The sequence below is a fragment of the Rhodamnia argentea genome, chromosome 7 (genome assembly GCF_020921035.1).
Source record: "Rhodamnia argentea isolate NSW1041297 chromosome 7, ASM2092103v1, whole genome shotgun sequence".
Taxonomy (NCBI): Eukaryota; Viridiplantae; Streptophyta; class Magnoliopsida; order Myrtales; family Myrtaceae; genus Rhodamnia; species Rhodamnia argentea.
In genome coordinates this window covers 28,684,353-28,700,867 of record NC_063156.1, presented here as the reverse complement: position 1 = coordinate 28,700,867, position 16,515 = coordinate 28,684,353, and the positions used below count along the sequence as shown (strand labels likewise).

General features: G+C 41.1%; 2 protein-coding genes across 3 annotated transcripts; both read left to right on the top strand.

Moving 5' to 3' along the window:
* The first annotated feature begins 487 nt into the window (after nt 1-487).
* On the top strand, nt 488-3,904 carry LOC115749729 (transcription factor AS1). Of its 2 annotated transcripts, none has more exons than XM_030686669.2 (2): nt 488-656; nt 2,544-3,904. In XM_030686669.2, the coding sequence occupies exon 2, from the start codon at nt 2,600-2,602 to the stop codon at nt 3,668-3,670; it is 1,071 nt and encodes a 356-aa protein (XP_030542529.1). In that variant the 5' UTR covers nt 488-656; nt 2,544-2,599; the 3' UTR covers nt 3,671-3,904. The 2 variants fall into 2 exon arrangements, with proteins under 2 accessions (XP_030542529.1, XP_048138358.1); XM_048282401.1 differs by lacking the exon at nt 488-656 and adding an exon at nt 1,287-1,549.
* Nucleotides 3,905-6,310: 2,406 nt separating this feature from the next.
* Nucleotides 6,311-8,772, top strand: LOC115749727 (equilibrative nucleotide transporter 1). Its single transcript, XM_030686666.2, has 2 exons — nt 6,311-6,956; nt 7,805-8,772. Exons 1-2 carry the CDS (start codon nt 6,425-6,427, stop codon nt 8,533-8,535), a joined length of 1,263 nt encoding a protein of 420 aa, XP_030542526.1. The 5' UTR covers nt 6,311-6,424; the 3' UTR covers nt 8,536-8,772.
* Nucleotides 8,773-16,515: the final 7,743 nt, after the last annotated feature.

The following is a 16,515-nucleotide window of genomic DNA, read 5'->3' as shown; positions in this document are numbered from 1 at the left end:
CCTTCATAATTCGGGCATCATGCAGGTGGCCAGTGCCAGTGGGGTCCTCAATAATGTAAAAATGTCTTCTCTCCTCCGCACGATCCGACCAATCCGACGGTCCCTGATTTCCCAATGCGAAATCAAGACTTTACCCCCGAAACGTATCGTTTCATATGGGTAGTAAAGGTGGGGGACGATGGTGCGACTGCAGAAATCGCAAAAACTAAATAAATAAAGGAAACTAAGAGAAGGAGCTTACGAGATCAAATTCCCTAGTACACGTCAGCCTCCGTGGGGACCACCTCTTCTTTTGTCCTTTCTTCCTACTCGAGCATGCTCTGCTTTCTCTCTCTATCCTTTGCTTTGCTCTCTCTTGTCACTTCCTGTCAAAGTGTTTTTTTTTTTTCCTCTCTCTCTCTCTAGCTTAGCTTGGAGCTACCTACTGTACTCTGCTTTTTCCCTCTCTCTCTCTCCCTCTCCCTCGCTCGCTCTGAACGTTTTGCAGTCATTGAGCCGAGCATTAGCCAAACTGCTCTCTCTCTGTTTTTCCTTTTCTCTTCGCCTTCATCTGAGTGAAAGAGGACGCCGAGGTTGTCGTCCGAGATGCGTCGGAGAAGAACCCCTCTCCCGATTACATGAGATCCACCAGGGAGTCAAGCTCGCTCCAATGATAGGTAGATAGGAGCTTCCTCTGACCTTCCCCCCCTTTTTCTTTTGGTGCCGAACTTGTTTAGTGTCTTAACTGTCGTCAATTATAAACGTTTCGCGTGAGCTTTGCTTGCTGTCTTTGTGCTGTGTGTGACTCGACTCGTTTAAGCCCCCCAAATGATGGACCCTTCTTATCTTTACTAGCAGAAGACCTAAAATGGAGGAGGTTTTGATTTCTTTTTCATTTTGCCTCACGGTCCCAATGAGTGATTGGCTTCAGTTTTTGGAAAGATGGTATTTCTTTTTTCTCGAAAGAACAAAATCTGGTGAATATTTTATTGTCGGCTCATGCCTAGAAAGGTTCTTCTTCTTCTTTTTTATTTCTTTTTCGTTCTGGGAAAGGGTTCCGGATTCCCTTGAATCTGATTACTTAGCTGCATATTCGATCTCGCATATTCTTAATGCAGACTCATTCGCTTTTTGGAGCTTTTATTTGGTCTCTCTTTCTGCATGATACTCTTGCATTGGTTGGTCCCCGTAGACTCACAATTGGATCCTTTTTGGGTGCATAATTTCTATCAGATGCTTGTAGAGATGGATTCCTTTTGGTTTTTTTGTTTTTTTTTTGGGGGGGTGTTTCACCCTCCTGGATCTTCTTTGGGGGCTCTACTATGCTGTATTCTGCGAGGTTTTGAGCTGTACTGGGATTTAATGTCCTTACTCTCGTGGGGTTGGGTTGATGATGCGGATGATAAAACTCGGTACTCGTCATTGAGACTTTCATTTGTTGATTTCAAGACCCATTATCGGAAAGGAAAATTCGACGCAATGTCACGTTCAATTAGCTTCTTACTCCACTTAAATAGCGGGTGCAGTTCAGGGGTCGATTTAGATTCTCTCCTTCAATAGATTTAGACGGGTAATCTCTTGATAATGTGTTGGAGATCCTGGAAGAAGCATCTAGAAGTTAATGCAACACTAGCAGCATCTGTCGTAGTGATCTCCATCTGTTTGGCATGGTATATTTGATAATAGATTATTCATAGGGGTTTTCTGGATTTTTCGGGATAGTTAGATTTGCCTAGAAGGCACTCGTGGTTGAATCTTGAGTGGAATCAATTGACATTAGATTTCAATGTATTTTTGGCTGAGCTGAAATTCCTTCTTTCAACGCATTTTTAATGTAGTTATGGTACTAGTTTTCTTTCCTTGGCCGAGTATATGTGAATATCGCTCTTTTCTTAAAGATCATCGAATCAGAGAAGTGCATTTACGCATAGTGTTCTGTGCTTCAGGAATTGAAGAATACTACTGGACCAGTCCGGTCATGTAGTGACTGGAAGTTTGCCTATCGTAGTATCATTTAGCTTACAAAACCTAAAGCAGATGAACGCAGGGCTCTCTATCTTTCTGTTCTTGTACCATTCCATTGGTCATGAGGGTTGATCTCGCGGACATAGATTTCACTTTTCAGTTTTTATTTTTCTTGGATTTGGTATAATTAGAGAAATTGAGCATCATCCTGCTCATGTCCTCATAAAATGTTCTCCACTTCTCTTCTTGAAAATGACCCGCCCACCTAGACACTCTATGAATTTGTGGAGGCTAAGTGACGACCGCGGCTGTAGATGTAAAATTTATGTGACATGTTTTGCTCCATCAAAATGTTGTGACACAATTGTTATCTTCTATGATGCTTGTGAGAGATCACCTCTCTTTTTTTCTTGCTTGCCTCATTAATTGTCCGTTTTCTTTTATAGTTTCCCCTAGGTCTGCTTTCATTTCATTGGATAAACCTATCTCCCTCTTGGGATTCTTTTCCTTTCTCAGAACAGTTAGCTAGAAATGTTGCGTTTTGTATCGTGATGTGATATATTACTACTGATTTGTATTAGTGCCATCTTCTTCTGTAGCCACACTATGAAAGATCTAAGGTCGAGGAAATGGGAAGTGGTGTCTACACCTGGAAATGAAGGAAAGACAGCGTTGGAGAGCTGAAGAGGACGCCTTGTTACGTGCATATGTAAAACAGTATGGCCCAAGGGAGTGGCACCTTGTGTCTCAGCGCATGAACACACCCCTTAACCGTGATGCCAAGTCCTGCTTAGAGAGGTGGAAGAACTACCTGAAACCAGGTATAAAGAAGGGATCCCTGAGTGAGGAAGAACAGCATCTTGTCATACAGCTTCAGGCGAAACACGGCAACAAATGGAAGAAAATTGCTGCTGAGATCCCAGGCCGTACGGCTAAGAGATTGGGGAAGTGGTGGGAGGTATTTAAAGAGAAACAGCAAAGGGAGCAAAAGGAGAACAAAGGTGCTTTACCAATCGACGAGGGGAAATACGATCATATATTAGAAAACTTCGCCGAGAAGCTAGTGAAGGAGCGATCTACCCCGGCACTTCTCATGGCCACAGCAAACAGTGGCTTCATTCACACCGATTCACCTGCTCTTGCTCCAGCTCTTCTACCTCCATGGCTTTCGAATTCTAATAGCACCCGGACTCTGAGGCCTCCTTCACCATCAGTAACCCTAAGTCTCTCCCCTGCGACAGTTCCAGCATCTCAACCGATCCCGTGGCTGCAGGCAGATAGAGGACTTGATAATGGTTCTCTCTCACTGACCGGTTTGCCTAACCACGTTCCACCCCCTACTTCCGGAGAAAATATGTTAATGTCTGAACTTGCTGAGTGCTGCAAGGAATTGGAAGAAGGGCACCGTGCTTGGGCAGCACACAAGAAGGAAGCGGCATGGAGGTTGAAACGACTGGAGTTGCAGTTGGAGTCGGAGAAGGCGTGCAGGAGGAGGGAGAAAATGGAAGAGATAGAGGCGAAGATCAACACTCTCAGGGAAGAGCAGAAAGCTTCTTTGGATAAGATTGAAACAGAATACAGAGAGCAGCTGGCAGGATTGAGGAAAGATGCAGAATCCAAGGAGCAGAAGCTGGCTGAACAGTGGGCAGCGAAACATATGCAGCTCTCTAAGTTGGTTGAGCAAATCGGGTTTAAGCCCCGTATTGCTGACCACAACAGGCAGTGAGTTTTACCGTGATCGGTAGTCCTTTATAGACACGTTTCTTTCTTATGCCAATCATGTTATTCAAGTCTGCTTATTAAAATTCTGAGACTCCCTTTTCCTACCCGACAAACACCCACCTTTACGTATATTTCAATAACATTAAAGAGCTTTCCATCCTCAGCGAAGTCCTCTGAGACCTCTGTATGGAAATATACCGGGCAAACTGCCTTCATAAGTATTTATCACTTTGTTGTCCTCCTGGTCAGCGGCTTGCATGGTTTATCTTTATCGGTCATTGCCATGGGAGACTTTGTTCCAGGGTTGCAGCAGAACATAGAAGGAAGTCGAGATGTGCACATGTAACTGTTGAGGTAAATCTTGTAGTAGCTCTGAAATTGATGCCTGACATTCTACATGGTCCAAGGATGCTTCTTGGGTGTTATTGCAGTTTCAGATTCGTGATGCGATCGAGTATTGTGATGGCATGTATCGCAGTCGTGTTTTTGCATGATCAGCCCAGCGGTATATTTGGTTCGCAGGGGTTAGTTCCGGCTTCTGGTTCAATCAAGTTTCAGGGGTCATTGCTGTCGTCTTGTCTGCTTGCATGCCCTTGCTAGCTTTTCTGTTTCTTTGTTTCCCGGGCTACGTACTTCCTCTGACCGGTCCTTACGGGCATGCGTCCATGCCTCTCCTCGAGAGAAACTATGAAACTGGAATATGATATTTAGGAAGGAAGACAGAAGTTTATGTCCGTACACTTAAATATGCATTTCCTGCTGAATTTTGACAAAATTCAGAATACCAGTAATCTGAAGCTCATGCTTGCTCAATGCTCGATCACACCGCGAACTTGAGGCTTCGTTCTCACAAGCTGCTCTGGGAAAAACTGAATGCAAAGATGGGCTTGTCGTTGCCTCTCGATTTCTTCATACGATCAGCATCTTCTTGCAGGGAGTACATACACCACAGTGAATTTAGATTGTCAGATCTGATAAAATTCACGTGGGATCCATCGATTCTAATGATCTGGATTTAGTTTAGCATGCATGTTATGCTCATGTAATAGTTCTCATTAAGAGCATAATAATCACCCAAGTAGAAGTACATGTAAGTGACATCACCGGGGGATTTGAAGTGCGCATGGATCGGCATCATCAACAATATCAGTCTCAATGCAATTTTCCATTTATCTTAGAAAACAGACCGGTCCATAAGCCGGTTTCCCACGCAGAACCGGCATTTCATGAAATGCCTTAAATCGCGATTCCGACCCTCCTGGCTCTTAGGAGAACCAACTGGTTGGGATCATTTCTCGGATTGAGCCGGGGTCGATGCTCAGTCTTAGGATCCTAATATGAGCCAATTAGATGTTTGGACATGGTTCATACTTATCATCAACAAGAAAGTACGGAGTCTCGCTCTCCGATTGGTCACCCTATACCTAAATCCAGTGTCGATTTTTTTTTTTATTTTCTCTTTTTTTTTCGGTCGAATTATTTTCTCGTTCAATTGTTTGTTTTCGCAGTGTTCCACATTCACCAACCCTCGCGAGGCCGACATCGGAAAGAAAACAGAAAAAGAAAAAGAAAGAAAAGACAGATTAGCTTAAAACGATTGAAAATTAATGAAACGAAAATTAAAGCGAGCAACAACAAAGAATCTCAGTTTGGAAAGGCGTGAGGCGGTCATCCACTGACCCACGTGCTCTTTGTCCTCGACCTGACAAAAGCGACAGTGCTTAAGACAGCACGTGCCGTATGTGCCAATAGTGCCATCTTTCTTTCGGTGGGGCTTTATATGCGCTTTAAATCTTCTATTATTTCTAGAAAATAAATATTCTAAAAATAAATAACCATTCGCATTACTTAAAATAAGTACTTAATAAAAAAATATTTTTATTATCGTACTGATATATATATTTAAAATTTTTCATAAATAACAAAAACATCATGCGTTCATTTATTTTCGTATGCGATGTAAATCATTATTTTTCGAAAATTTTTTTTCAAATTATTCATTAAAAACTAAATCTAAACCTTTTTTGTTACACCATATGTCGATCTTCCAAGCGAAAGAGACGATTTACTCTCTCATCCCATGTTCTTCTCTATTTGTCTAATTTAAATTGCTATAATTTCATTTGCCTCTTACTTTGAACATATATTATGCGTGCAAATATATCGCTTGTTCATCTCGGTATGACTTAAGACTTAGACTTCGTATTCGTTCACAACATACCTCGAGAAAAAAGATGCCATGAGCATATGAGTTTCGAAATGTGCGATATCACCCGCATGGATTCTCGTATTCGATTACGGTAATTGATAAGTGAATTAGATATATCTAATTTTCTCGTTGTTTAACTTGACGTGATGAAGGAAAAAAGAGCTTGAAGTGATGAGAAAAATGCCATGCGATTATTTCCAATGCCATAATCGAGAAAAAAATGTGTAAATATTATCTTGATTTTATCGGTTAAGTTAATAAAATCAAAATTTGTAGGGCAAGATTATAACAAAAAATAACAGAAAATTGGGACCCACATGAAGAAAAGAAAGAGGAGGGATATTAAATAATTTTCGTGTAAGTTATTTCTTATTTTGGCAATGAGCTTAATAGAAAGTAGAATATAAGCAATCTAAACGCGCTGCCGTTTCCCTTAATCAAAGCAACACGCAAAGCCACGTGATCTTCCCCTCATCTCTTCGCAAGCCAACCGCCCAACCAAATCGCATTCCCCGCCGTCCACAGGTCCGACCCGATTCGATCGCTCCGATGGGCGTCCCCGGCACGGACACGGAGTCTTCACTCCTCCTCCCCAGCGCCGGCGGCGCGTCCGCCGTCCCGTCGCGGAAGGCTCCCGACGACACATTCCACTTCGCCTACGTCATCTTCTTCACCGTCGGCCTAGGGTTCCTCCTCCCGTGGAACGCCTTCATCACCGCCGTCGACTACTTCACCTACCTCTACCCCGACGCCAGCGTCGACCGCGTCTTCGCCGTCGTCTACATGCTCGTCGCTTTGGCCTCCCTCCTCGTCGTCATCTTCTACTCCCGCAAGTCCGACGCCGCTGTGAGGATCAACCTGGGGCTCGCGCTCTTCATCGTGGCTCTGCTGGTGGTCCCTGTAATGGACGTCACGTACATCAAGGGTCGGGTCGGGCTGTACGACGGCTTCTACGTCACGGTCGCCGCAATCGGGTTGTGCGGCCTGGCGGACGCGCTCGTCCAGGGCGGAATCATTGGCTCCGCCGGCGAGATGCCGGAGAGATACATGCAGGCGGTCGTCGCCGGCACTGCAGCTTCTGGTGAGTGATGTCCTGATGGTTCAGTTTTGGCTTTTGCAAGCATTTGATCTTCGGATTATCTAACTGAGCTGCTTAACTATGGAGATATGTCTTCTTGTTTTGCTGATTGTGTTGCTTACTTTAATTTGCTCAGAATCATGTGGTTCATCAAGTTTACCATATGTCAATAGCTCTGGCTTTTGTGCTGATTAGAAAAACTAATCACAAGGTCCAATTTTCAAATGTTGCTTTTACAAATGTAAGCTTCTCTTGTAAATTGGCGATATACATAGGGCGAATTCTTTTGGTTCATTTGTGACTTAATCAAGCATCGATTGACAGGTATTCTTCCATGAACTAATGTAAAATTTCGGAGATTAAGTCTTAGGGATAATTCCAGTTAAATTGGTGCATCGCAGCTGCGAGGTCAGAGCTAGATAGATGGGTAAACCAGATTAGATTCAAGTATGATTGCTGCAAGTACTTTATGTAATATCATTTGCCAGCCATCTGGCATGTTGCAATTAACTTGTATATGCCTCCTTGAAGTGGCAGATATTCTGGCTTTATCATACTTAGATGGTTGTTTGGATGCTTCATGAAGTCCTCCATCCATCGCAAAGTAAAAAACTAGTAGCTAGGAAAGCCCTGAATCTTGGACTATGAATCTAGTGGTCTAAGAGGTGCAATGTGAAATGTTGGTTCTTCAGAATTTGTGAAAAAAGATGCAATTTCTGAGCTATCTGGCCCCAAAGAACTAGATTTTCACGCGATTATTTTATCTCTGATCTACGCTACACTACAGATGTACAATCTTAAATTTTCATTTGGACCGACCGAATCCTAAGTTGGGACAACGATCAATGCAGGGGTCCTGATTTCCCTCCTAAGGGTTATTACAAAAGCTGCGTACACCCAAGATGATAGTGGTTTGAGAAGAAGTGCAAACCTCTACTTTGCTGTTGGCATTGTGATCATGGTTGTGTGTCTCGTCTTTTACAATGTCGCACATAGGCTTCCTGTCGTGAAGTACTACAAGGAATTGAAGATGCAAGCCATGATCGAGGAGAAAGAAGAAAAGGGCTCCTTAATTGAATCTGCTTGCAGTTCAACTCTATGGGACACTGTTGGGAGAATCAAGTGGTATGGATTAGGGATTATTCTCATTTACATTGTGACTTTGGCAATTTTCCCAGGATATATCACCGAGGACGTGCACTCTGAACTATTAAAGGACTGGTATGCTATAATTCTAATCACGGGCTACAATGTGTTCGACCTTGTTGGGAAATCCTTGACAGCATTCTATCTTCTTGAGAATGCAAAGATTGTGATCTGGTGTTGCGTGGGGAGACTGGTGTTCTTCCCACTCTTCTATGGCTGTTTGCACGGACCTGAGTTCCTCAGGACGGAGATTCCTGTTACTATATTGACTTGCCTGTTGGGGCTAACCAACGGGTACTTGACAAGTGTGTTGATGATTTTGGCTCCCAAAGTTGTGCAACTACAGCATGCAGAAACAGCAGGAATTGTGGTTGTTTTGTTCTTGGTTATTGGCCTGGCTATAGGTTCAGTTGTTGCTTGGTTTTGGGTCATTTAAGGAGGGCTCATGGTATGCAAGCATGGAGAATCGCTGAAAGTCTGGGACACTCTCTAGGCCAATCACTGGGATCTGTAGTCTATCGATGCTTCCTTCTTGTATTGCTTCCCATTCTGTATAGTATTGTAAACAGAATTGTTCATAAGAATGGTATTGTTGCATTGAAATGTTAATTGGAACTTGGCAGGCACAAATGATCAGCATTTGGTTTAAAGTTCTCCTCTTTTTCCCTTTCCATTTACATGGGCTTATTCTTGATCAAATAAAGTGTTTCATGCGTAGAGGAGGGGAGATGAGTGCACGAGATGTCGAGGTGTGTTGGATGTGTTTCTGCTATCTTACTTTGTTAAAGGAGTAACATCTCCAAGTTTCGCCTGCCTAGGCAGTTAGCGTTCTGTTTTTGGTCATTGTGACATGGTGGTACTTACTTTGTTTTAGTAGGTGCAGGTATGTCCAGTTAACGCCTGATTGTCTAAAGGGTAAGCTTCAGCTACAGTCCAGCAGGAGCATTAACGCTACTGTCGGTCATGTGGCTCGCATTGACAGTGCTCTTCTATCACCATCACGGGAATGTAATACCCGGTCTGAAAGTCTCAACTCTAAACCTCCTTTGCCTGAAGAACCAAAATCCCTCAAATTCAGACGGCCCATATCACATCTCACCAATATATAATTTTTTGAACACACTCTTCGGACTTTAGGGCATTCCTTCTTTGGTGCCCTCATGATAATATGCCCAGATTCTGTCTTTTGGGAAACTGCAAATTCTTGAAAGAGATTTTTCTTACCACCGGTTAAGTTTGAACTTGAGATCATTAACGATCGGGAATAGCCTGCAGCGGGTTCTTCAGGTTGCTGCAGAGGAGGAGATCTAATGATCGTTTTGTTTTGTAGTAAATCCGACGGTTAAATTATCTGGAGCATGGTACACCTGGAGTACTATTAGTCTCACAAGTATACATCTATTCATCTCCATGTTTGAATATACGGTTGGTGAAGGATTATCTTAATCAAGCATGGGTTTTTTGGTTGTATGAGTGGCTAGACTTTTTGCTTGAATACAGCATACTTACGTGGGTCGCAGAAGAAGATAATGTTAACTTCCAGAGAACAAAGGCAATCTCTCCACACAAGTCCTGGTTCACACTCTTTGCAAGTTTCTGTGAATTCCTTGTTTGCGCTTTGTTATAAGAATAACAGGGAAAGAATCTTGGAATAGGGCTCAAGATTCATTTTGTGCTTGTGCTATTGTGAAGGCAAGTTTAAATGAGTGTAATCCTGTTTAGTCTATTTTGAATTCCAACTGTTTCGGGAAGAGAAAATATTAGGTAGGTCTGTCTTGCCATCACTTATTAATTGTCACGTGTCTATAATGGGCCAACTTGTTAGATATTTCTCTTTATCTCTATCTTCTGTTACAATGGAGCCTCTCTTTCCTCCTCTCTTTGGCGCTCTTCTCTCTTTTTCTCCCTCACTTGCACGCCTCCGGTATCTCTTGCTCGAATCTGGCCATCCCCTCCCTCTGAGCCCGATCGCCATGTCTCCCCCATTGACAGAGCCGACCGAATTTGGCTGAATGATGATGTCGGCAGCCATAGATGGGTGTCAGCGTTGCTCGTAAGCTTGGCTAGTCGATAACTGATGACGCTATTGTCCATGGCTGGTTGGTGACGTTGCTATCCACAGCCCTCTAAGGCAAAAAGAAATGCGGAAGAAAATAGCGAGGGAAGAGAGGGTCATCAAGGAGAAAGGAAAAAATTTGAAACGTGGGCCCCACTCGGACACATGGCGATAAACAAGTGGAGCGACACATGTTTCATACTAATATTTCCCTTTCTATGTCAAGCCCACGTGGGATATCTCCTATCTAATCTGTCATTAGGATTTTTTATAATCGTCTTAAGTGGATTCTGATTCCACCTTGAGATCTAAACCACCTCCTGCACGAAATATTACACAAATGTTGGATTTTATGGGTAAATTTGCCTGGGAATAGTATTACTGCTCAAAGGACCGCGGGACTCCTACCTTATCACTCTTATTTTCAGAGCCCTAGAAATTTCATTTACAGTCATACTAGAATATAATAACAGGCAATAGATTGGGTGTTCAAGGATGTGTTTATGAAAAGGTGGCCAAGTTTATCTTTTCTGGGTTCATTTTGGTCTACTCTCCCCTGCTTACATACAACTAGTAGCATACCTGTACTTTTTACGGGCGTGAATTTTTTCATTTGTGTAAAATCGGAATGTATAATTTAATACAGATTATTGTTAAACCGTATCCTATAGAATCTTCCTTTTTTCAGCACAATAAAGATGGAATCCTTATTTCGAATGATATATGGGGCCTCCATAGCAGTTAGAAAATTTCTAAACGTCGGTGTTATATGATATACGGAGTTTTATATGTGGTCGACGACATTATTGTAATTTTGAGAGAAATAAGAAAAATCTTTGAAGGAAATACTTAAAAGGAAGAGTTACACAAAAAGTGCTGAAATTTTCAATAATTGCTGATTTGACCCCCTACTAATTTGCAGCATGGAAGTCATTGACCATAACATACTTATTTTATAATGAAGAAAAGCAATGACTATTGATATTGAATAACCCAAGCACAAATCTTAGGCAATAGCAACATGAGTTGGAGAGTGCAAGAAAAGTAAGAGGGTGTCCAAAAACGTTGTCCACATCCCAAGTCTCTCCTAACATAGAATTTCATATAGCAGTTCAGCAAGGTAACTTCTCTAGCCACATGTGGATACAAAGTTCGGTTTCCCCAATTCTTGTTTGCTTATGTCGGCAAAATATTTCCCAATTCTGAGCTCCTGTTCACCGACAAATCTGCAGGCCAAACATTTTGGGGACAAGAAGAGAATGTGGGGAAAGAAAAAGCCTCATTGCCTGCCTTATCCCTCTCCTATTGCTACTCCTAGCCTCCACAGAACACTAGCTACCGCTATCTTGGGATGCCTTTCGGATCGAGAAGAAGGAAAAGAAAAAAGAGGGGAACGGAACGCTTTTCAGCAATCATTTCAGATCGAGAAAGTCCGGTATCAAACTTGATCAGCCATTAACGGATGCCAAACAGTAGTATCATCTACTTCGTCCCAGGTGGATTGGTTTCCTGGTTATGGTTGTCGGGCTTGAGGAACATGTCCATCCATCGCTTCTGCACAGCATCTGGAACCTTGACATACAAATCCCAACTATTTTCTTCGCCATTTATGAGTTGCCATCGGACCCTCTTAGCGATCTTGTCAAAATGCTGATAATGCTCTTCATCTTTGCCCTCCTCAGCAACCTTACTGCTTGCGCCAACTTTGTCCTTCTCATCAACATTCTTGTCAAAATAATGAAATGGTTGCAAGTCAATCACCATTAAGAATTGTGCCACGGCTCTTAAAAAAGGAAAAAAGAAAAAGAAAAATGTACTTTTATACATTAGAATGACCAATTGATCATTGATCTTCTAATTCAAAAATTACCTCGGACTGACCAGCCGCTCTCCATTCAAACTTGTCCTTCTCATTAAGATTCTAGTAAAAAATAATTAAAAGGTGCCAAGTCAATTGCAAGTATTTTCGACCAAAAAAAAAACCGCAAGTATGAATTGTCCTGCTGATTATAAAAAAAGAAAAAGAAATTGTACTTATATACATTACAAGAAATAATGAATCACATTTTTCTTGTGACTTAAAAATTACCTCGGACTGACCGGCAACTTTCGATTCAAACTTGTCCTTCTCATTAAGATTCTAGTCAAAACAATTAAAAGGCTGCAAGTCAGTTACAAGTATGAATTGCTGTAGTGATTCTAAAAGAAGAAAAAGAAAAAGGAAATGTACTTATATACATTACAAGAAATGATGAATCTTAGTTTTCTTGTAATTCAAAAATTACCTCGGATTGACTGGCCGCTTTTGATCCCTTCGATTTTCTCTGGCGACTAGCTAATGCCACGTCAAGACCCAGATGCTTCTTCGCCGCTTTGAGTGATCGAAATTGTCTTTTTGTTCCTGGCTCATAGAAGAACTTCAAAAGAAAGATAGCGTATCATTGTAATCCCCTATTACTTGAGATTGATACCAATGAAAATTATGCTAGCTATAAAGAAACATCTTTAGAGAAAAATGAAACACGACACTTTCTTCGTTCAGTCGAATCAAGCAGCATCAAGCAAGGGTTAAACTTTTCAATTGAATCAAGCAAACAGCAAACAAGGTTTAGACTTCTCTTCTTTCGATGGAATCAAGCAGCAAACAAGGGTTAGGTCAAAATACAAGATTCCGGGGTAAGTTATTGAAACTGCATTATCACAACTGATGTCTCAATAAGTTGTCTTCAATCTGCAACGGATGGTGAATTCTCATCAGAATGAGTGATTCTGAACAAAGAATCCATCCTCTATGCATAGCTAGGTTTCCTAAACATTTGAGTCGGAAGTAAAATGATGAAGAAGAAGAAGAAGAGGAGAAATCTGGGACACCAAGACAGAATGTTATAGAGATAAAAAAAACAAAGTAATGCCAAGAAAATCAGCTTAAACTCTATCCTTCATTCAATCATGACAACCTAAAGAACTTTCAAAGTGTAAGTTCCTTATTTATTGCACCACTTTTGTAATTTTGAAATCATACAAGAACTACAACGTGATTCCTAAATGCAAGCCAAGTTTTGTTGCACTTGCGGTTTTAAAAGCATTTAATTATTGCCGTACTCCGATTTCTAGAAACGATCCGTACTTATGAGCTTTTTAGGTAATCGAAATCAACTAAGAAAGCAATCATAAAAGCGCCGCCTCGCCGTTTCCTGCCGATTAGCACGGAAGTTTTCCGTTATTCTCCAAGTATCGACAATGCCCTCGTGTCTTTCCGTTTTGTTAGTTTATTATCGTTAAAGTAAACTCCTATTACATGTACGATCTCAAATAACCGTACTAGAAACTACAACGTGATTGCCAAAAACACAAGCTAAGCTTAATCATGTATGCGATCTAGAACCCAATTAAGGGTTATCAAAATGCAAGATCTCATAACTGTATCCTTTGACCCACCAAAAGAAATGCTGATCTTAGTTATCAAAGGGAAGAATAGCAGAAACCCTAACATTACCTGATCCACTTTACCAGCGTATTTGGAAGAGGCCTTTCGTGGCCTGATTTCTGCCGTCCACTCCTTGGGCAGCCCGAACATCGTCCCTTCATAATATCGAGGTTCTGCATTTTTTGGTGTCTGTTCCCCGATCACCATAGCAAGATTTTCTCCTTCCACTTCCATTTGACTAGCCAGATTTTCTCGTTCCACTTCCATTGGACTGTTTTCATCCGCCATTGGTTTTCTGCCTTCAGCTCCCAAAGTTCTTTTCAAGAACAAAGAAGACTATACTCTCAGAATTTGAGCTGTCTGAGAGAGAGAGAGAGAGAGAGAGAGAGAGGACGACAGAAATGTTCTTAAAATCAGGAGAAAAATCAAACCCTCGTCTAATTTTTAAAGATCGAGCCAAGTACCGTGATATATTTATTAGCTTGTGGTATTTCGAATTGTTTTCTGAACTAAGATTTGCTGCCCGTGTCGTAAATTGCAACTATAGAATGTAACAGCTATACTTGGTTTGTGGCTTTTAGGAAGTCTCATTACTAGGGCCTTATTCTCCTGATTCTATTAGCAAATGCGTGCAATAATTGGTGGCATCCAGCATTCCAAGCAGTACGTCATAAATGTCTGCTTGCTTATTAAGGAATGAAATCCCCGGCTTCTTAAGTGATTTTGACTAGGACAAAGCTAATATCTGACGTGGATCTTGTAAGTGATGGTGGACGACCAAGGGTTTCTGTTGCAAGGTCCAAACGTTAGGTCATAATTAGCGTCCTTAGTGGCTAATCACAAATTAATCATGTGTATTCACGAAGCATAAGCTTGCGCACACTCATATTGCTCTAAGAATTCTTGAGCCTGGGATAAGGTTCGGGCAATTCTTTGCTAAATGCGTTTATTGAGTCAAATCCGTGGGATCGAGCTGAGCTGTTCTTCGCCTACTTCGAAACGGCGGCATTAGCGCCAAATTTTGTGGACATTAGAAAGTTTTGATCAAGATATCGCGTAAAAAAGACCCATTTTGGGAGGCGTCTGTATTAATTTTTGTTTTGCGGATAGGCGTTAAGGATGTATGGTATAATTTGGACAATTTTGTAGTGGTGTCTGCATTGATGTATCATGTAGTACTCGCTTACACACTGCACCTCTGCACACACACGTCCCGCGACCCAAAACCCGGGATCGCACTTTAGAAAGCCAACTAGGAGATATATCTAAGGGGAAAATTACTAGTTCAATCCTATACCTTCTGTACGAATATGAATTCGTTCCTAAACTTTTTATAATTTTGCTATTGCAATCCTTAATCTTTATGCGAAGTACCTATGTAATCCTTTTGGCCAATTGATATTGGAAACGTCGACTTGGCAATCCACATAGGACGTCGGTTCGAGTAAAGATCCACGTTAGCATGCCATGTAGGATGGTCGGCGATGGCTGGATGTCGCGTCGGCAAGAATTTCGCATAAAGTTAATAATTACATTAGTAAAATTGAATAACTTACAACTGAATTGACATCCATACAATAGATTTATGACTAGCTAGGTAAGTTTCCCTAATCAAATGAACACTTCTCTCTCTCTTTTGCATATCGAGTGTTCAATCAGTTGCTTTATTCATTGTTGTTAACTTGCTTTTGAATAAATGAGTTGTGTAGCCAATTCACAAAGTTTGGACCACCAGTTAGTGAATCACGTCGTTAGGTTTACATGATTTTTTTCTCCTTAAAAAAAAAGTAAAGCAACGGTTAATGCGAGCAAAATTTTGAATATTGCGATCATTTTCAACATTTTCAACCATTTTCGAGATTTGCCCAAAAAAAAAAACCATTTTCAAGAAACCCGTCATTACCTTATATGTCTTATGTTGTTTGTTCTCGAAAAAGTTTTATCCACTAAAGAACGCAGAGGATTAAGAATTCTAATTTGTTTCAATACATTCTGTTCGATCGCTCCATTAAACTTTAGATGTTCTTACTTATCGAGAAAAGTTATAGCACCCACAATCAGAAATAATACAAAAACTTCTTTTTACCGCACAAATTCGCACGGTGCTATATATCTCATAGGTGGAAAATAATAAAAAAAAATATTTACGTAAGTTCTGCAAGTCTACAACGTAATTAAAGAGCAAGTGAGAGAACGTAACCTGGTTCAGGGCAATTGTTGATGATGTTCTACTCTTTACTCCGAAGACATTTGAAACACTTAGGATTCTAACGGGGTACTCGAATCGAAAAGCCGATGAACTCCTGAATCTTTCGATCCGTCTTCCTTCAAGTGCGAAAAACCAATGGATTTAGGGATTGTACTGAACAAAGAACAAACGAACTCGAGTGTTTCGAGTGTTTAAAAATAGAGAAGAATTTGATTTTTTGGGGGACCCCTAGTGTAAAATGAGCAAGTCTAAAGGGCGTCAAAGGTAACCTTTCAAATGCATCTCTTCGGGGAACGTTCGTTTGTACTAGTTCACGGAAACACACCTCTTTATTAGACTTAAACAACATCTCCTACTACAAAAAGACAAATTTATATGAACGGACGCACTATGTCATTAGTAGATATGACTTTTGACTTAAAGACGCCGCTCTTCTAACCATTTTCCTAATTATCTTTGAATTACATTAGTGAAAATGCAACGGGAAAATTACAAAAAAAAAAAAAAAACAACCTAAATATATTGTACGAATGCCGATCGATTATAAACATTTCAATTTGACCAATTTAGTCCTAAAACCTTTTAACAATTTACCAGTATAGTCATTCCTACCAACTTTGGCTAGAAATCAATAATGTGACTCCGATAGTCCTAGATGGCATGACCGCCATTGACGTAGACAATTTTCGCAATTTAAGAAAAATCTGAATTTTTTGCTGCTTTG